This window comes from Etheostoma cragini, chromosome 3, assembly GCF_013103735.1.
Source record: "Etheostoma cragini isolate CJK2018 chromosome 3, CSU_Ecrag_1.0, whole genome shotgun sequence".
NCBI lineage: Eukaryota > Metazoa > Chordata > Actinopteri > Perciformes > Percidae > Etheostoma > Etheostoma cragini.
In genome coordinates, this window is record NC_048409.1 from 24,498,380 (window position 1) to 24,520,074 (window position 21,695).

At 41.1% G+C, this 21,695-nt stretch overlaps 3 protein-coding genes across 4 annotated transcripts in view; 1 reads left to right on the top strand and 2 right to left on the bottom strand.

Moving 5' to 3' along the window:
• The window catches only part of tmem199 (transmembrane protein 199), a 3,408-nt gene extending 2,426 nt beyond the window's left edge, over positions 1–982 (top strand). Inside the window, exons 5-6 of the mRNA XM_034866757.1 lie at positions 173–285; positions 519–982. Of these exons, the coding sequence (XP_034722648.1) occupies positions 173–285; positions 519–614 (209 nt within the window). The 3' untranslated portion in view covers positions 615–982. The remainder of the gene's footprint in view (positions 1–172; positions 286–518) is intronic.
• A 2,945-nt stretch (positions 983–3,927) lies between these two features.
• sebox (SEBOX homeobox) lies at positions 3,928–8,573 on the bottom strand. The gene is made up of 4 exons (XM_034866747.1): positions 8,482–8,573; positions 7,037–7,180; positions 6,193–6,404; positions 3,928–5,573 (listed from the first exon to the last, which is right to left on the bottom strand). Exons 2-4 carry the CDS (start codon positions 7,137–7,139, stop codon positions 4,872–4,874), a joined length of 1,017 nt encoding a protein of 338 aa, XP_034722638.1. The 5' UTR covers positions 7,140–7,180; positions 8,482–8,573; the 3' UTR covers positions 3,928–4,871.
• The window catches only part of smtnl (smoothelin, like), a 22,767-nt gene continuing 9,231 nt past the window's right edge, over positions 8,160–21,695 (bottom strand). For both annotated transcript variants that reach the window (XM_034866730.1, XM_034866729.1), the window contains exons 3-10: positions 13,625–13,706; positions 12,875–13,129; positions 12,485–12,541; positions 12,342–12,402; positions 12,105–12,251; positions 11,874–11,997; positions 9,895–10,046; positions 8,160–8,923 (exon numbers count right to left, since the gene is read on the bottom strand). In XM_034866730.1, the coding sequence (XP_034722621.1) occupies positions 8,797–8,923; positions 9,895–10,046; positions 11,874–11,997; positions 12,105–12,251; positions 12,342–12,402; positions 12,485–12,541; positions 12,875–13,129; positions 13,625–13,706 (1,005 nt within the window). In that variant the 3' untranslated portion in view covers positions 8,160–8,796. The remainder of the gene's footprint in view (positions 8,924–9,894; positions 10,047–11,873; positions 11,998–12,104; positions 12,252–12,341; positions 12,403–12,484; positions 12,542–12,874; positions 13,130–13,624; positions 13,707–21,695) is intronic.

Below are 21,695 nucleotides of genomic sequence, written 5' to 3' on the forward strand. Positions count from 1 at the left end.
TGTGATTGGCTGCTTAGAAATTAAGTGTTAATGAGCAGTTGGACAGGTGTACCTAATAAAGTGGCCGGTGAGTGTATTATCACCCTTTCAGCAATCAGAAGCTGAATATATGCTCTATATTGAAAATGAACTTCTTCTTCTTCTGAACTTGTTTTACTCTTGCTTTCTTCAGTCCGCTCAGTCAAAGCAGTGGTGGCAACCATATTCAACTTCCTGGTCACCGTGGTTGCTGCTTTTGCCTGTTCGTATATGGCGAGCCAGTACCTATTCACTGACACTGCAGCGGTAAGAGAGGATGCTTTACACGTGGTTCACAAGCCATGCAACTACCCCTTACTTTATAAAACTAATCCTTTTGAGATGTGGTGGTGATATTGGTGGCAGTATTTTGTGATGTTTTTGTACTGTATTGGATTGCATACACTAAAAGTTGTTGTTGTTTTTGTCTTTAATTTGTGTTTGTATCAACCTAATGGTTACAGAACTCTGTCCTCTCACTCTCACCTGTCTTCTTCCAGCGAGTAATATCGTCTGTGATCGCTGCATCTGTAGTCGGCCTGGCGGAGCTGTATGTGCTGGTCCGGACCATGGAAGGGGAACTAGGGGAACCATAGCAGCTACTCAAAAAGAACAAGGGAAACACAAAGCCAGTGAACTGTTGCAGCCCTCAAAGCAGACCTTTGGCAACCCCACCGAGGCGCCTACTGATTCAATACAGACATCTGACTTTGCCATGAAAAACTTGTGGACTTTTTGCTTTTTATTTGACAGGAAAATTGGTGGATTTTTTTTAAATATAGTTTAAGTTACTGAGAATTTAAAAAGTGATACTAATAGCACTAAATGGAAGCTGGACCATTACAAGAAAGCAAATTCAAAATGACTGATTATCTGTTCTTTGACTTTGTTAACTTCTCCTGCTTTACATGGCATTCCACCTGCCCAGACTTTTTTTATTTTTTATTAAATTACATTAAAACATTAATCATTTATTTATTTACAGTTAATTTGTATTTTAGATTTTCCCCAAAACTACAGCCCGAAAATAAAGGCTCAATTACTCATGATTCTTTCCATTCTGTTCACAGATGTAATCATATTTTTGTGCTTAATGGGTCATATAAGAAGGTAGGAACAAACAACCTATGTGATCGTATTGGTTAGAGGACATGTCAGATTTGACACAGTTTAATGTTTTTGTATCCGTACTCTGTCCTCTCCAGAAAGTAATATTGAATAGTATTTTAATAAGGAGAGATTTCATTTAAGAGTGAAATAAGTTTAACAAATGGTCATTCTGTGAGGGTCCGGCTAGTCCACACAGCTTTCCAGGATGGTAGAAAAACGTGCTCCGGGTTTTTGGCATTTCTTTAAACCAATAACAATTTCCTTGGGTGGTGTTAAGCGCAGTATGGAGCAACAGCGCCTGTGCAAAATAGCCTTGGGGAGGAACTTGTTTTGGTGAAACATAGGTACGTTCAAAGGTTGGACATATAGTCTCACTAGCTGTCTGGATTTAACTTGCAGAGATCTGAGGAGCAGTTCACCATAGTCCTCATTAATCAACCAGAGTTTAAAATGTCAACACAAAGAAAGCCCAAGGCAACGGAAATCCTGCCAATTGCCTTTGGCTTTCTTTGTGTAGTGTAGCAATGGAGCAATGGAGGTCTATATCCTCGGGCAACGTTGAGGATATAGACCAATAGGAATATTACCCAGATGGAGTCTAGACACTGGTGGTGATGACGAAGGAACAAAGGAAGCCTCCAGATTTGGATTGATGTGATGTGGAGCAGGGCTTCTGATGGAGCAACCTTAGGTGCTGGGAATGATGAGAACTGGAGGTGAATGTGGTGAAGGAGGGTTGCATCAATTGTGCCTGAAATGACAACCAGTAGCAGCAAGAACACAGTTAAAGTTTGAATGCAACAACGCAATATCTCACAGATATTGTGACAACGTGGTTGGTTTAAAGGTCCCATGACATGGTGCTCTTTGGATGCTTTTATATAGACCTTAGTAATACTGTATCTGTAGTCTCTTTTATATAGACCTTAGTGGTTCCCTTATACTGTATCTGAAGTCTCTTTTATCTAGACTTTAGTGGTCCCCTAATACCATATCTGAAGCCTTTTTCCCAAAATTCAGCCTTGGTGCAGAATTACAGCCACTAGAGGCAGGCCCACAATTAGCTTTCCTTAGTATGTGCCATTTCTGAGGCTGTAGCTTTTGAGGAGGAGTTGGCCAAATTCTCTGGGTAGCCAAAGCAGAGAAAGGGGAGGTAACCTTGCCCCTTATGACCTCGTAAGGGGAAGATTCCAGCTCGGCCCATCTGAGCTTTCATTCTTTCAAAGGCAGAGCAGGAGACCCAGGACTCGGTTTACACCTATCACCATAGGCAGGCTGGGGGAACTCATGTTAACGTTAAAAAAAAACTCATAAAGTGAAATGTTCATGCCATGGGACCTTTAACTGAAAGAGAATGCCCACGTTCAGCTGATGACAATGCAGCTGATTAGGTTGGGAGAGAAAGAGAGAGAGAAACGTGGTGGATAGACGTCTTCCTGAATTAACTGACGCTGAGCTTCACTACTGACAGCTACTTTCTACCTCACTAAAAACGGAGCCTGCACGTTCCTTCTTGACCTTGTTAAAAAGTAGTTCACAGTCATTTTTAACAGAGCAAACTAGTCACAGACGAAGACCGTGATAGAAGGTTGACAGCCCTGGAAAAAGATTGAGATATTTTTCAAGTTTATTTTCCCCTGTAGTCACCGTTGTTTTGACTCTAATAAATAACCCACCAGCTGAAGCGTCAGTGACTAATACTGTTTACTGAACTGCTGAATTATTTTATCATCCATCTCCACCTGACAGATGTGCTAATAATTGTCTTCTGATCTGTGCTTACTGTATCTGGTTTAAAGTGAATTATAGATGCATCAAAAACAAACAATTACTACAGAAGACTTATCATCCTCCGCACAGTAACACCATGTATCTTATTTCATACGACACAGTAGATCTATTTTCTCTGATCCCTTCTCGAGATATGAATTTATATATTTTTGTAAACTATCCCATCCTCCTCTTATCAAGTCCTGTCATATGAGTGGAAAGATTAAAAGATGTATCTACATCTGGAATACAAAAAAAAAAAAGTATCTTCCTAAGATCTGAGATTTGACACCCGGATTAAAGGTTTATTGAAAGATTATTTGGTATTAAAGATGATTATGATATGCAGAGATCTCTGCACAGCGCTGGACAGTGCACACTACTGTCATATTTGCCTCCGCTCATGTAATATTTCAAAACATAAATCCAGGCAGTATTACAGAGCCTGTAAGCTGATAGAACCTGAGCTCTGGTTTTAATTTAGTTCTTATTTTTCATTCTTTTCCTCGTCCCTCTGTCCGTCTAACCCTCCTGATACTTACAGTACAGAGAGTTATGAAAACAATATATTTTGACTTAGAAAATAATTATTCCTGTCATGGTATATTACCACAAAGAATAATTTTAATCAGGATGTTTTGAAAGATAATACTTGCAGAGCCGAAGCATTAAACAAGCCACAGTTCAGCTTGGAGCAGAATAACAGGAGCTGGCATCTGTGAGAGGAATCTATGTCGAGTACATCCGTGATTCCCCTGTGTGACAAGTTGGTGGGATAGGGAGCTGTTCTATGCATCCTTCCATTAGTCCTTTTTTATGAGAGAAAATCAAAACCAGACTAGAAACACACTTAAACAAGTCTATATATGCACGACTCTTGACATATTTTACAGTTGCCTTGACTCAGTTTTCACATCAAGAGTTTTAATTTGCAGAACTCTGAACAAAAACTGCTGTACTCAGAATCTCACGTTGCACACAAATCAAATTAGATAATATTCCCCACCGGTGCATTTATCAGGGCATCACAGAATTGTATTCATTGATGCTTTTTAAAATAAAGGAGTGCTGTCAGAGGCATACCAATAAACACAAGCCAATCATTAAAACACCATCTGCAGTGGGCATTTGCTCAAAATTATACAACTAGCAATTAATGAAAAAATACAGATGCAAATATAACAGAAGTCAGTATTTGAAATAATGTGAATGTTTTTCATTTGTGGCACTGCTTTAAATATACAGGAGATACTGCAGTCTAAATTTTAAACTACAGTAGATCTTATATACATAAAAGACAAAATGATCATGATTGGACTGTTACTATCGACCACTTTTGTTTTTATTCAAGACACCAAGTCTTAAAAATTATACTCACACATCAATCTGATCTAATGCTACAGTAATGCTGGAAATCGTGGCTATGACATGAAACTACAATTAACACAACCAGCAGACAACATTTATTAGTATTCAAAACATTTATTTTACCTCCTTCTTCTTCTCTTTACACCACTTTCATACCTTTGACGTGCAAGGCAATCGAGGTGAAGTCATTAGGGTTATGTTTTAATGCTGCTCACCAGCTAATGTTAGAATAAGGACGAATGTAAAAACACAATGTTGACACATTGATGCAGTGATCTGTACGCTCAGTAAAAAGCACTGAAACGTGTACTGATGACTTTAGCAAGCTTGGCTCTTTGTATTTAAACGTTTGCATTGCACATTGAAACTCAGTTGGGAAAACAGATCCAAAGCAACTGTATGACTGGAGTATACCAAAAAAACACTACAACTTGAAAATAACTCTATAGCCTATATAGAGGTTTGAGGAACATTCGACTCTGGTAACTTACATGACAGATACAGACACAGGAGGTGTTGTAACTGGAAATACAAAGGAGACAGAAATAGTTACAATAGCTATCCAGTATTAATAATTCCCTGTTCATGATCTTCATCCAGACTAATCAGAATTCCAGGAAGTTGGTGACAATAGCAGCGTTGTAGATCAGGTCTGAGATGTAGCCCATGGAGGTCTGCGTACCCATCTGTGGGTGGTGATGGGGGTGTGGGTGGTGGGGACCTTGGCCCTGAGTTACCTCCCAGTACACCGGCTGAGGGTGGGAGGGGACTACCTGGTCTACAGAGGTGTGACCTCCACCTGCAGCGCTGTCTCCGTACACGGCCTGATGAGTCCCAGATGGAGCCAAAGTCTGGGGTTTGAAGTTCCTGAAAGCCTGGTAGGAGCGGGCGGAGGCCGAGTGGTGAGGCTGCCTGCTGATAGGCTGAGGAAACGAACCGGGAAGGAAACCGGGAAGTGCCGGCCCCAGGTGCTGCCGCTGGTGGGGCTCCTCCTCCCAGAAACGAGACTCTGAGGGTTTTGAGGGACCCAGTGTGGGCTGCTGGTGGAGAGATGAGGAAGATGGCGGTGGCGATGATACTGGGTTGCTGTAGATGTGGATCCAATCAGAATAAATCTGTGGGACATCGTCACAGGCGTGGTTCGGCTCTCGCCTGAATATGTCCGTCAGGGTGGTTGAGGTGAGAAAACCAGAGCTCACAGGCATCGGGGGGGTGTCCACAACCTCTCTTCCTCCCAGGCCTGGCTGGGTGGACTTGGGCTGTCTCACAATCTTGATACTTCTGGCTCTTCTGTTTTGAAACCACACCTGTGGGAAATGTAAATACTTGTAATGTCTGGGTCATTTTAATCAGTGGTGGAAGAAGTATTCAGATCCTCCACTTCAGTAAAGGTACCAATACCCAAGGGCATAGCACAGAGTTCTGGGCCCTGTAGAAAGGCATTCTCTATGGACCCCTCCCCACAGCCACAGGCATTCATTCAAGCATGTTTTTGGGCCCCCCTCACTTGAGGGCCTTGGGTACTCAGTCCCATTTCCACCCCCAGTCCAACACCCCTGCTAATATCACACTGTAAAAATACTGCGATACATTACTCTGAAATGTGGTGGAGTAGAAGTAGAAAGTGACATGAATTACACTTTTCTTTAACTGTCCTAGAGACAATAGTGGATGGGACCCCCCCCCCCCACCTCTGCTCAAATCTTACTTGGGTCAATTATTTGTGGAGCAAAATTATATTTAGTAGTTTTCCTCACCAAAAACAGCTGGATAAAGGCCTGTATTTTTAAGCAGGCAACAATGTTCACGAGCTACTTCAGCGAAGTGGTCATTTATACTATTAATAATATAGAAAGAATAGTTATGGTCGGGTTTAATGGGGAGTTTTGAAGCTTGATAAAGACCCCTGGGCAGAGGCACACTCACCTGGATCTTGCTCTCGGGCAGGTGTGTGAACGCGGCCAGCCTCTCCCTCAGGGTGATGTCCGGGTAGGGAGTCACAGCGAAGGCCTGCTCCAGCTCGGACAGCTGAGCTCGGCTGAAGATGGTCCTCTTCCTCTTCCTCTGGCCCTCCATCAAACCGGCGGCGGCGGCTCTGTCCGGCTCCGGAGAGGACAGCGCGCACTCATTCCGGGCATCTTATAATAAAGAAAATCCAAAATGTAAGTGAAAGAACAAAAATAAAAAAACACGTGTAGGCCAAATATCCTAATTTAAATATTGGGCATATGTGTATACATTCTATAAATAAGAATGAGGAAAATTCAACATTTTAATTTAGATTTAATTGTTTAAGGTCGAAACGCGCCGAGTTGTAACGTTTTTGGAGGCCATTATAACGAAATCATAAGCCAGGGCTAAATTTTAATTTTTTTAATATAGCCTACTGTAAAAACAAAAATTGCTTTCTTTTTTCTATTTTCATGTTGTATTAATAGGCTATGGACCATTTTGCTTACAGCTTAATATTAATAATATTAATGACGTGTTCGATGTTTATATTGACTTAGTTTAACACGCGCATTTTTTTTAACGTCTTATTTAGTTTAGGCTAGATAATATTTATTTCTTAATAATTTAAGATTTGGAATGCACTCTTTTTTTCATTAAGAATATTGTCTTCTTGTATATTAGTTAGGGTGTTTTTATTATAGTTGGCTCGTCTATTTAATTGATTGGCGATTAATTTACATTTGGTGAAATTGATTACAGAAAGCAAAACATGGAAATGATCAATTGAAGAGACAATTCTAAATGATATTGGACTCACCTTTACAGTGGTCCGGTTCTCCAAACATCGCCTTGAAATCCACCACGTCCCTCTGCTGGTTCTGCTCGAGTAAAGAGAAGTCTGAGTCCGTGAAGAGAGCCATGTCTCACACAGAGACACACACACACACACACACACACCCCGCTCTGCGCTGACAGCTGTAGGAGTGACCGCTTCTTATATCCACATCAGATGTCACCCCCCACACCCACAACCCATCCCGGCAAATCCAGGTGTTGTTCACCTCTGTCCTTCTAATCCCCATCTGAGAATGGAGCACACTTGTTTTCATGCTGCACTGTATTATTTCTTCAGCTGCTCTGCCTGTTTTTGAAGGGTTTTGGGGAGATGGTGTTGTGCTTAATAGGCCAATACTCTCAACGGTGTATCATCAGAATAACAGATGAAAGATCAGAGGAAAATAACATGATTTCCCAAAAATGTAGGACAATTTCTTCATATGATTATATTAATATAATAATCTATATTTATAGAGCACCTTTAAAAATCCACGTTTGAAAGTGCCTCACAAAACACCAAAATAAAACAGACCAGCCATTACATCAGGTTTTTAAAACAAAACAAATAAAATGTATTTGGTGTATGAAAACCTGTGCACTGGTAGGTATTTAGACAATGAATTAGGAAATGGATTTTTAAAATGTTTTATCAGATCAACCAAATACTGAAGTTCTAAGTGTATGAGAATCAGTTAAATCAATAAACTAAATCAGTTAAGGAATCAGTAAAAGGAGCCCATGATTTCTGAGCCAAATGTCCCAATAACAGAGTATTAAGATATGACCAAAAATGATAAAAAAAACATTTAAACTGTCTGTCAGACTCAACAGAAATGTGTAGCCTATTTCATTAGAGATACTGGTCATCGAATTATTCCAAAAAAGGTTTCCAAGTAGGTCAAGTTTAATCTGGAGATAAGAGATAGTGCCACTTAATTCTAATAATTTCAATAATCTTTATGGTGGATCCCCCGAGTGTTCAATTTGTATTTGCTATATAATAAAATAACTTTAATAGAACAAATATATAGTCTATATATAAAAGAATTTTTGGATTTTTTTATTTTTCATTACAATGTCTCTTAAGGAACACATTGTCTACATTAAAGTGTCACACAGTACAATTTATTGATTTAATATTCCATATTTCAACATTATCTCAACAACCCAACGTCACAGCATATGTAGATGTAAATATCAGTCAGCAACATATCATTTTATTAGGTCAGCTATTCTGCCCCACCACAAACGGTTTAGTTACACAGTTACATTTGTGAAACATACATTCTCTCCTTTGGTGAAATATTAAAGATTAATATGGACACTCACTTTCAAACGGGCATGTGTAGTGACAATAAAGATTTATAAAACACAGTTGAAACCTTTGTCCAATTTATAATATATCTCAACTACACACAAGCACACACAAAAACTACTGTTGACAAGCCAACCCAGACATTACTTGTAAATTCATCTTCTTCATATTACAGTTAACATTAGAGGACACGCACAAACACATTATTATCCCCATGAGTCAATGTCCACTGTGTATGTGAGCACTTTTCCTGCAGCATGTGAAGGAATATTTACTAATCGACCAGCAGAGGGCAGTGTAGTCTTTTCAAAGTCCTCCCATGCCCGCTCTGGATCTCCAGTCAGCTCACAGACGGGTACAAAGAACGAAGAAGAGGTTAAAAAAGGTGAGGAGCGCAGGAAATTACATCCTTTTACTTTTAAGCTTCACTCAAACTTGCGTAGGTGGTTGTAGAGGGACTGGACGTAGGTGAAGACACACATGGGATCTGGTTTACGACCCATGATCATCATGTCCTCCACCTCGATCAGCCGGTCGCAGCTTGCCTTAACTCTGGAGACACAAAAGAATGAATGAATGAATCCGCATTCACACAATTAGCTAAAGCACAAGGTGACATATTAAAATCAGCAGTTCAAAAGATAGATAATTACTTTCCGAGGCTACAGAAAGGACAAAAGCAGCAAATCCTCCCATTTGAGTAGCTGGAACCATTGAGTGATTGGTGGTTTTGCTTGAAAATGTCTTAAACAATTAGTCGATTATCAAAATGTAATATCAGTCCAAGCCATTTTCAGCATCTAATAACTAATAGCGTCTTGGATAGTCCTGATGAAAACACGGACTGGTTCTTTACATCCTAACAAAACATGTTTTGAGGCGTTGAAAAATGACACTATGCATGTAATAATTCATCTGTAAGTCTCTGCTCTGTGATCTCTTTAAGAGGTCAAATGTGAAGCCGCCACTACACATGGATTGACTCTGTGACCAAGGGAATATTGTTTTTTAGTCAAATCAGCTTAATTCTGCAGTAGCAGTTGTAGACTAATACATTCTTAAATCGAGAAGTAGTAGATATTCCAATATAAAATGTGTGTGTTCTGGCATATAGAATAACAACTTTGCAGAGGGCTATATAACAAAAGCTAAGTCTGTAACACAAAGTATTAATAAACATTCAAAGGATTACAAGACAAACAGAAGGTAAAAATGTAGGTCAGGTTTAAGCCTATACAATTCTGATCAAAAATAAGACTTAAAATTAGCCAATATTTCATTCCTGAATTTGGCTATCTATGGTTACAGTAGGTCTATGTAATGTTACAACAAACTATTGATATGCAGACTTTTATTTTTGTCAGGTTGGGAAAGCCCTCCTAATGTGTCACCAAGTTCAAATGCTAGCTCTTCAATCAATTCTACGATGAAAATGTAATGAATGAAACAACATCACATCAATCATATCAGAAACACACTAAAAAGCTGCCTTGTCTTTATATTCTGATATTGCCATCACTCACTCTGCAGTTCCAAAGGCCAGTTCAAAGTTGTGTTTGCGGTTGGCGGGCACCAGAGAGTTATAGTCAAACTCAGTGGGGAAGAAGGAGTGGACCAAAGCGCAGAAAGCCATCCCATCGCTCCAGCTGGACGAGAAGTTCTGGATGTCAATGTTCTGCAGAGAAAAAGATTTAGTGATGATGTGGAAGTGAGTGACTTAAAAGAATAAAAGCAGGGGAGGAACAGGACTTGTAAAACTGACTGGAAGCTTGTTGTGGCTTCATAAAGCCATCTCCCCATTTACTGTCTGGCTCCTAATTATGATAGATAAAACAGACTTCCCCCTCTTCTCTCATCCACTTTCCTCGGCTCTCCTGCTTTCGGTCTCTTACATGCTCTTGAGATCATTTCAAGTCTGCCCTTTATTAGTCTGGAGTTTGCTTTGAATAAAATGCAACATGTCAAGTCATCGGATGAACGTTTTTCCCTCTTGTGTGTGTGTGTGTGTGTGAGTGAGAGAGAGAATGTGTGTGTGTGTGTTCCCAGTTAATAAGAGTCTATAACCAAAGCCACATGGAGCGGCTGGCACAAGCTGCCAAAGGGTACCAGAGTGCAGCAATGTGTTCTCAACCATGACTCAAACTACCTTGACCCTCAAGCCCCAAAACACACACACACCCACCCCTATATTTACAGGGACCCTCACTTACATTCACCTCCACGGTTGAGAGGTACTGTAGATAATTAGCACATTAGCACTGCACTGTGTGCTGACATGAAAAACAGTTGGGCTCATTTAAAACAGATTACTTTTTTTTTTTTACTGCACCCCTGCAACGCTCAGGAAGCAAAATATTGATAAATATATTATTCAGGTCTTTTTATTGGTTATGAACCTTGCGTTTACACACGTCTTGTTGAAAAAATAGACTTGAAGCGTAAATAATGTGTTCAGGCCATGTTTACGCCCTGTGAAACGGGGCTGAAACGCGAGCCGGACAGAGCCAGTGCAAACAGCTGTATAGATTAAAGTGAGATATTATCAGTTCCGAGAGATGTGGGTTGAAAAACACGTCTGAAACACTAATGGTCAAGACACTGAGTTCGGCTCAGTCATTACCACAGTGGCCGCAGTCGTTATGCTAAGCTAGGCTAGACACCTACCAGCTCCAGCACAAATGTGAGATTCATATCCATCTTCTCATTCCATCGGAAAGAAATTCATCAGAATCTTCTAAATAATTTCTGTACTCTGAAAATCAACATGTAATGTTTCATTTCACATAGCCAATCCATCGCTATAATCATCGTCAAAGTTGCAAATAAGGCATGATACTGTAGTTGAAAGCCTGGATGTGGTGTGTTCATGTGCTGGTAGGACGTTTTGTTATCTAATGTCGAGGAACAGCATTACGTTACAAAACAATGTATCCAGAAAGTCAAGGCCAAAACACTACCAGCTGAAAAACATCTTGAAAAGAATAACGTAAGTTTATTATGTTCTTATGCATTAACAGTGCTGCTACTGATCTGATACAGACTTTAAAGCTCAGAAGTTCAAACTTCCCCTGAGGACATGAGCACAGCGTCAGTTCCCCCCTACATTACTCTGCAACAATAACATCATTTTGAAAAATACAACCAGAGACACTGGATGATCTAAGTCTTTGCCAGGTGATTTTCATGCTATAATGTAAAATGAACTGATGTCAGTGACCATCTGTGAGGTAGGAAAAAGATATGTAATCAACTATGATCTGCTTTGGAAAATGGTCAGCAGTAATGTAATAGTTGTGCAATTTCTAGCAAATAAGCTAAAGTAGGCATTGTCATAAAAGCTTTGAACTTGTGTGGAACGTAAAAGCAACACATGACATAACATATGGACAAAATGTTACAAAATATGATTCTAAATAGGCTGAACATGGACAACACATTGACAGGATAACATTGCCGGACTGGAATTGTGTCTACAAAGTTTGTAATTTTTTTTTTTTTTTACCTGGTAGCCTATGGTCTTGGAGCGACACCACTCAAGAAGAATCTGTTTGATGCTGCTGGCACTGGACACCCCAAAACTTTGAGACCGCTTCAGTTTGGGTTTAGAGTCCACTGGTTTGGGGCGACTGTACATAAGCAGAAGCAGGGCAATGATACACGAGAGTTAAACTGTTTAGGAAACTATTTACCATAATTCCCACATCAATCGAATGCTGTATTACATTTCATGTACCTGTTACTGGCTTCAGAGTCCAGCCTTTCAAAGATAGATCGACGAGCCTGAGCGCCAATGTTGCGTGGCAGAGTTTGTGACCTCACCAACTCCCGCCTCCTCTCTCCCACCTGCCCAAAGGTTCTGTCGCCGCTTGCATCACTGTCTCTTTATGACCGGAGTTCAAAAGAGTCAGACAAAGCCAAACACATTTTACCCATCCTAAAAGATGTTCTTCATGAGTCACCTTTCACTCACCTGTCATGCTGCAACAGCCCTGAGTAGGTGACGGACTTAGCTGGGGCTGAAGTTGCTTTATCTGCAAAAGACGAGCAGTCAGTAAATCCCATCCATGATATTGTAGTCAGGATAGCATGTGTGTGTCTGACAATATGGCTCACCTTGAAGGCGGGGAGATCCCAGAGCTCTGGTAGGTGTCGGGGTCCATGTAGAAGACACTTACAGCAACAAAAAAATGTAAATTGAAAGTTGTCAGTATTATAATAATAAAAAACAGGTGACAGCAAATTGATTTTTTACACTTAAAATACCTCTAAAAATCTTTCAAATTAATCTACAAAATAACCTTAAAGCCATGTAATTGCAAGTCTGAAGTTGGACATTGGAGAAAATTGGGTTCAATTAGTTACCTGAAAGCTTGGTAAACTGTGTGTTCTAGTAGGAAGCTTGCGTTGTTCACTTTCTCCGTATAGAATGAATGCAACATTAAAACAATAAAGCATCTTAAAATAAAAACCAAAAGCTGAGTTATAATTGAGACTGTCAGCCACCTGGTTGAATTGAAGCCTCCTCTATTGGTTGGGTCTGGTTGGTGCTAGCATCTGATTGGCTGGTAGGTGAAGCCTCAGGGACTGGAGAGGAGCGAGAACCAACAGGGCTGCTGGGAGATTCGGGGCCCTTCATTTCTGCCGTCTTGGTGGTGGCGGTGATGGGGAGGTGGGGCATCCGCATGGCGACGGGGGCTGTGTGCTCGTGTGGGAAGTCATTGGGTGGAGGGATTTTTACGTGTACCAACTCTGAATGTTCTGGTTGGATATAAAGATGTAAAATCACACTGATGAAAGTTCTTAAAGCTGCTCTCATCAATACTAACAATGTACTAACTATGTGCAACATAAAAGGGGTTGCTCATAGTTACAAACCCACAGAGAATAATCACCAGATTCCCTCAGCTCTTTGGATCATTTAATCCTTTTTCAGCTCATTGTTTTGGGTGTCCACCCCACAGAAACAGAGACAAAGTCAGGGAAAAGCTGGTGAACATAGTGACGCATTACAACGCATTCTTGTTAATAGCATTTGGAAACATATGCACAAGAATTCCTTCGTGTCTTACATGGTCACATGACAGTTAAATTTAGCTGTCTTTACATTTAAATTTAGCTGTGAAAAGGTTCCCTTTTCCTCAGGGTTACTATTGGTGTTTTTCCATTACTTGGTACCTGCTTGCCAACCCCCCCCCCACCAAAAAAACACAAAAAAAACCCACCATATGACTGTTACAGTTGTGACGGGATTACCTGTGGTAGCAACATGTCCATTCTCCAGTCCAGCATGTGTTGAGGCGGGGTCCACCTCTGTTGGCTCCTCACGCTCAATACTCTGAAACACATCAAATCATAGTGAACACTTGCACCCTTCACTGCTTTTAAAAAAAAAAGCGCATGAAGTCATATTCGACCTTTTACTAGTGAGCAGTAGGACGGCTGCCGGATGGAGTTTTTGTTTTTACCTTTAAAACAAAGAACAAGCTGGGAAATTAGAGCTTTGAAAGCCAGCAATGTAAGCATGAGGTGAATTAATCAATGCGGTATTAATGAGTTGTAATGACTGATTGACCACAGTATTTGTTGCTTTTACCATTATTGTATTTGTTGCCCTGTAATGTTCTGTTTGGAGCCGTAATTAACCAATATGTTGTGTTTGGAGTCAGGGCATCATGTTCCTCTGGTTTGAACAAAAAATAAATCCAGATGTCCGTTGCTCATTGAGTCATTTTTGGACCATTTCACCCTTTCTAAGTTTTGGACTTTTCGCCAACATGTGGGCCTTTTTGACACGACTTCAGACAAAACAAAACATAACAACCAATCGGCGAGGCACGACACAACTCCGCGCATAACCAAGTCTGCCGGTGTGGATAAATAACCTGGTTGTTGTGGGCGTCGGAGGCACCGGGTCAGTGTGTAGTGTGTGTGTGTGTGTGCCTCCCCACCTATGATAAGACTTAGGAAGTCTTTGTTTTAAATCAGGCACGACCGTCACTGACACACTCAGTGATGGAAGAGTTGCCAAAATCTTTTTGAATGATCTGTTAGCCTAACTGCGAAAGTGATCGCGGTCAAGTTTTATTGTCAAACATAATCAGCTTCTTGAGTTCACATTTCAATGTCTATGTAACTCTGTCTATTTCCTGTCTCTGGGATCAGCACAGACCTGCAGAGATGGCTCTTTTTCCTCTCTCCAAACACAACCAGCTTCATGGAAACAGCTAATCACCATCCTGAGCAGATACTTCTATCTCAAACTCTTAACCACATGGTGCTGCTGACCCACATAGGTTGCGGGTCAAGCTGTCACTTTCCATGTGGCCCTGTCAGACAGATAGATGGAGCTTAGTGTTTTGATGGTCGGCCCCTTTGACACAGAACAACACATCTGAGGTCAATAGTACAGCGCTGATAGTTGTGCACGTTTTTTTCAGGTTAGTATCAAACCGAATGTCACATTGTATCTGTGTTGGTTTAGCAGACCCTGAAAGAGGCTTTTAGGAGACCCTCGGACAGCCAAGTTGGAGATCCTCGGCTCTTTGGCAACAAATAACTCTGACCATCTGGTTGTGTTATAAACTTGGCTGTCACAGCGGAATTAAATAGACGAGGCCGATTTCTGCACTGTGTTTAACCAAGAACATTATTTCACCACTGGTGCATCCGATGCATCATATCTGTGTTTGGATAACGTCAGCATGTTTGGAAGCAGAGCCGCAGCATCTGGTTAGCTTGTCTCCGCTGTCAGACACCACTACATGAACCAACAGAAGACGGGACCATACAAAATTAAAAACCTGAACCACTCACATGTATCTGCAATCATTTGAAAGTGTGAGAAATTGGTCATTCAGGGCCTTTTCAAATAAGTGGATTGTAGCAAGTTCTTTAGCATTTTTTACACTGTTCAGTCTGCAGAACAAGGGCACCATGTAGCATTTAACATTTTCTAAAAGCCTGGTGTAACAGATTATTTGGGCCATTAAGGGGCAGGAAAACAAGCACAACTTTGACACATTTACCACCCTATTAAGTATATATGGCTAACAAGTTAGCAAACCGTTGCATTTTCACACATTCAGCAGACGCTGACCAACATCAGCAGAAGCGGTTTTGTGTCCACCTAACGAATTTAAGTCCAATATTCACTCTCCTTTTCGCCTTTTTTGGCCTCCTGATGAAGATATCTGGCTCCTTGGCTGCTAAACATACCACACTAGCTAGTTGTTTCTTTCTGCGTCTGCTGTTTGGTACTGGGCAGGTAGCATACAATGGGCATGTCACAGCTAATACTGAAACCAGCTGCCTGCTGCTACTAGAAACAACACTGATCGCTGCATTGAGACAGGACCAAAACAGTGAAGCTGCATGCCCTAAAACAATGAGGTAAAAGATGCTAAAGCTGCAGATTCTGATAATAATGATCTGTTTATTATTTCACATTATACTTAGTTATATTATCAATGGATCAAATGACTAAGTATTTGTTGAATCATGTTTTACCACTATTGGCTCTTGGTTACGTTAGATAATTTGCAGACTTCACAGACAATGGATTTAATTTCTACTGAAGAAAAAGTCTCATGAGTAAGGGTTTATGATTATCTATAGTTACAGGAAAAAATTTTTCTAAAGGAGATGTTTAATCAATTTAAACATTTCCATTTACCTCTATTATTTTTGGTTGGAGGCATAACATGTCAGAGATGGATTTCTCTAAACCTCTACAAACAAAATCATCAATCAACTATCTGCATGGCTAGATACAACTACAGGTAAGGGTAGCCTACGGGGAAAAAACGTTTTGTAGTTTGCTTAAATCAACCCGCTTGAAAGAATTAAATTATTATGCCAGCGAACAGATAAAGTCTCTAGCAAAGCCGAAGCCTAAAACCCACCTTTGTATCCCCTCGTATCTCACCCACATGCACACTCACAAAGAACAAGATGCTGTTCTTGCTGTGAGATAGCATGCTGTGATCACTTGAGAACAAATGACTGGGAGTGTGTAAATGTGTGTGTGTTTGGCTGAGCTCACCATTTAGGAATGCCAGTGGGGTGTGTATGTGTGTGTGTGTGTTAAAACAAGTCAAGAATATTGTGTTTAACACCCCCCAAACACTCTCTTTACACACACACACCGTGAAGGGAATAAGGGAAAAAGTGATGACATTAATATGTATGAAAAGGTGAGGAAGGGGAGCAGTTGTATATTGCATGATGGGAAAGAAGGCAGAGGGACAGGGTAGTGAGGTGGAAACAGCTGGCTATCACGCAGGAGGAGGGAGACAAATTGCAGAATGTCTGGCTTTGGGGAGGGGGGCTTTCTTGGCTTAAGTACTCAGATCATCAGACGTCCATGGTGGGTCAGAGGGGGAAACATGATAGCGGAGCTGCTGAGGTTCCTGTAAACTCTCTGGTATTTTGAGGTCTTTTCTGCTGGCAGAACATATTGGTGCTCAACACTTAACATGGCACGGTACTGACCAGGGACCTGAGGACATGCTGCACCCATCACATTTGTGCATGCATGCGTTTAAACAAGTACACAAACATTTTGGCACAAGAACCTCACAAGTATGCACACACACATTAAGTGATATCTCTTGGATTTACCCTGATCTACATGGACTGATTTATTATTTTGAGGATTATCACCCTTTGTTAAAATGTGGATGTCAGCAAGACAGTAGACTCGCATTGTCAAACCTTTCTCCCAAGCCCGGTGCAATATGGTCTGGCTACATGCCAGATATATTCTGGGATAGAAGGAAAAAACGCTCTGGGCTGTTTAGGAATCAAATTTAAAGATATCATCACCTCAACCTATTAGCTGGTGGCAGCTTCACAAACAGTTACAATACAAGTCACGTTTCTCTTTATTGGCAGACACGTGTGTATTAGAGTGTTTGCTGCCTACTGATAAGTGGCTAAAAGTAGAAACCAACACGCAAAGATGACACTAAAATAGCCCAAGCTGAGCTGTGTCGATGACCCTGAATGGGCATACAGGGGGTTGGTTTACATTCAGCTTCATCCTTATTGTCCCTGACTTCTATAAAGTAAATCTGACAAAGATGATTGACCGGTTGTTTAGTCTAGGCTGCCATCAGCAGCTGTCACTCTCTTACTGCACTACTGCACAATAGAAGAGCAACAACCAATGAATACACACACAATATTTCTCATAGCAGTCTCATAATGGAATGATAGAAGTGTAAGCAGACAAAAGCTCCCTTTTCTTTCTTCAGGGAACAACAAATCCTTTACTCCCTGTGAGTGCGTCATTGCATCATGAGTGGGGAACTATGAAATGTTTGGACGAAATAGGTGAAAGCAGGGAATGTGTGGAAAAGCAGAGACAGAAGAATAATAATAAGAAACAAGAAGATGAAGAGGAGGATGAGGAAGGAAAAGAAGGAGTTTGATCGTACTAAAGTGTTGCCATCTTTACGGGACATGTCAACCTTTACTTCAATGAGGCAGGGGTGATTCTAGGAGCAGACCTTTAGGGGGGCTCGGCCCCTAATGAGACTGTGACACGAAGACAGTGCCTTGCAAAAGTTGAAACCCCCTTTGCTAAATCAGTGATTTCACTGGATAACAATGAATATATATGTTTATTATTTTAACAGAGGATAAATAAAAACTATTGCACAAATGGAAAAACTCCAAAAGTTCCTTAATGGACTACCAGAATCAAAAGGAAATTACAATGAGGTGTAAACAAAAAATACAAATATCCTTGACTGGGTAACAGGTGCATAGCATTGGCGACAGCGACACAGGCAATTAAACCGGTTTCTCAAACCTGTAATTCTTTGCTCTCTGTCACTAACAGACAAGTTTGCAAACTGTAGCTTGAAGCACTAAAATTGATTTTTTTTAAAACAACAAAAAACTTCACTTCAACATACAAGACAAGATAAACCAAAACAGGTCCTAAACATCTGCTAGCTAACATTCCATGTGGAGTAAACTGGACTTGGGGATGCCAACTGGTATTGTTAGTGTACTTTAGCTATCGTATTGTTTTGTTGTACTCTGCTCAACTCATCAAATGGCAACATTTATGTTTAATATGTTAGACACAAATCAATTAAAAAGATGTTTGTGATATATACGCCTGAATCCTTAGTGTTTCCATCCAAAAAAGAAAGACAATTCCTAATTCTCTTCCAGCGTTAACTTCAGTGGAGGTTTGGTCTTGTAATAGTAACAAAACACTAGAATATTTGCAGATGCCATAGTATTGGCTGTGTGCATTGGGATAACATGCCCTGGGCAACCCGTCTATTCATGAGGTATGAGGGTGCTGGGTGAGCACCACGTCCTGTGTTTAGTCAGAGGACATTGTTTAGCTGTCAGAGGCATCTTTATCACTGACACTTTAATAAAGACTTTGTAGGGGTAGGTGTGGACGGGACGACTCGACTGCTGGAGGGTGACTATTTGACGAGGGTACACTGTAGTCCGCTGGGAAACACTCAGAATGTATCAGAACAGTGACATTGTTTTGTTGGTTTTGTACTGCAGCACATTGCATTTGAAATGAAACAATGTAGGTGTAATGTAATGTGCCGACTTTCCGCATTACAGTGAATTAAGGGTGTCCTTTACTGTCACAATGTCAATTTATGAGCTTACGGTGTGCATGTATTCCATATTACAGACTGTGTTAACACTTAACTATTCATGGTTCTTCATTTAGCCTGATAAAGAGAGACAGTCAAGCAGAGTAAGAAATGTCGTTTTTTTTTTAACATGAACATGATTTACATTCTGTATTTATAAACCCTTTGTCCATTGTAATCCTTTGACAATTCTGGTCTGCAGACAATGTGTCGTACAGAGACAAGTACTCATTTTAATTTGCAAAACAAATGCACTAACAAAGATTACCATCAGAACCCACATGCTCCCACAGGGACGCCTTTGTGCTGACAGCAATAACATGGCTGAATGAGAGTAGTAACAGGACAGACCTAGAGTATGCTACACAATATCAATTATTACAAAGTTTGTAAACTGCCATTCATCACTGTCAACTATGATAAATGACTGTCAGCCAATGACCTTACATTTTACTATAGGACACATTAAAAAAGCACAGAACACAGCAGCAGTATAAGAGCAGATGTAACCTATGAAACAAAAAGCATGCTCTGGTGTATGCACAGCTACTGTAAAGATATCAGCTGGGTTCTCCTTAGTTTGTGACAAAGGATTCTGCTCTGTAATTTCCCCCTGGGAGTTTACAGAGGAATCCTCTTGGAGGAAAGAAGACACAGTCAAACCACCTGTTCTTCAAATAAATTCACGCAGCCTGCAATTTCTCTGCTCAATGAATCTCAGGGAATACCACTTGGGGTTGAGAGTGGAAAATATGCACAGCCTTTGAACTGAGAGGATATAAAAACCTAATTGCAGGTGAGAACCACTGTGCAGAGAAACACTCTCTTCATAGACAAAGTACCGCTGAATGCAGGTTACAGTCTTGGCTGGTAACAAGACATGATTTCACATGCGTTCCTTTGCAAACAGCATCTTAAAACCAACAGCGTGTCTGTGGTTTTGAGGTCTGTAACAATCTGCTGCACACTCTGCTTATGTGAGCGGTACAGACAGTTCTTTCTTCACTGGTGGCAGAGACAATGGATGGCAATGCCAGTCGGTTGGCCGGTCTCTTTTGGTCTACAGCAACAACAAATTCATGCCACTAAGGAACTGTTTGTTTATCTAGTCTCATATCGTGATATCGATACAACATCGATATATTGCCAGGCCATAGTTTCAGTTTCCTCCAGGCTAACTATTTGTAAGAAACAGGTCCTGCTAGCTGTGGGGAAAAGATCATTTTTCAATCTTGTACTCCCTGGTCTGTAAAGTCTAATTCTAACATATGGCAACAATAGAGAGTGTCTCTTCTCTTTTTCCTGTCCACCTCCCTTCCTTCATCCTTCTCTTCTCCTCAGTTACTGGCAGTAAGGCAGAGGAGGACAAGACAGTGCAGAGGTGTCTGACATGATGACCCTTACTAGAGTGCGGATCGGGACGGATTTTTCTGTCCGAGCCCGGCCCGCGTCCGACAGAGCAGTAAACGAACCCGACCCGAGCCCGACAGGCATTAAGATATTTATGTCCGAGCCCGACCCAAGCCCGACACAGTTAAAATCGCATTTGATTCTCATACTAATGACACATGTACGTTTGTTTGTGTGGAAAGCCCGCTTTAATTAACATCATATGTGGGGGATTAAGTCAGTAAATCTGAGTAAAATAAATACCTTGCTTAACCTGTATTGATAAGCCGCCCCAATAAGAGATGCCATAACAAAAAAATGTTCAATGCCTTATCGCGCTGATGTGACCGAGCCCGACCCGAACCCGAGCATCCTTTCTGAAAATCTGTTAGAACCCGGCCCGGCCAGTCGGGTCCCGTCGGGGCCCGTCGGGTTCCGTCGGGGTCCTGTCGGGCTAGGGTCGGGTATCCATCCTCTAACCCTTAGTACTGTTGGTAAAAAACCATAGTCTGTATCACCTCTTCCTTCACTCCCATTTTTACAATGTACAGGTGGTGTGTGTGTGTGTGTATGTGTGTGTGTGTATAGAGTGAGAGATATCCTATCTGCCGCAGTAGTAATCTGAGGTAGGATGAGACCATTTTGTGGGGGTACATGTCAAATCAAATTTTTCCACTCCAAATACAATAGATGTTATGTCATTTGATTGATTAGCATTTTGAGCCAGCAGCGTGGCTCTAGGACAGACAATGTCTGTTGGTCCACCACTTTAATTTAAACATTATCCATTTTCTGTAATATTTCTTACATATTTTGCTCCTCACTGTATGCTGCTGCTGAAATATCTACATCTGCTCACCGGCTTCAACACACCATCATTTAACCTCTGGGGGGGGTTTACATTTTGAATTTCATCCTCACAGTGACTGACTGGCCGATTTACAATTTACTCTTGAGTCATGTTCCTGTTCCTCCTGAGCACCCAAATGCCCAAAGTACCAGGCATTTCTGGGTCACTCTCCTGTGGTGGGAGACTCAATGTCTCCAGGAACCCCTGCCCTCTCACCCACGACCCCACACAGTATCACCAAACCCCAAAAACCCATTTTTCTTAAAGTGCCCTCTGGGCATTATTCCCAAAACACTGGATTTGAGTTCAGCTAAATTAAATTGTAAAGTATTCCAATGGTGGACTGAGCTTATATAGCCAAACCGGCATCTTAAAATCTCTCTCTGAAGTTGACTTCCACTTAGGCTTACTGGTTCCAGAGGGCAGCGAGGGCGAGCTGTCCCACAGG

Coding starts and splice junctions, on each gene's coding strand:
- sebox (XM_034866747.1), bottom strand. CDS start 7,139: ATGGCTCTCTTCACGGACTCAGACTTCTCTTTACTCGAGCAGAACCAG. Junction 6,405..7,036: donor AGAACCGGACCACTGTAAAG/GTGAGTCCAATA, acceptor CTTTATTATAAG/ATGCCCGGAATGAGTGCGCG. Junction 5,574..6,192: donor TGCCCGAGAGCAAGATCCAG/GTGAGTGTGCCT, acceptor CATTTCCCACAG/GTGTGGTTTCAAAACAGAAG.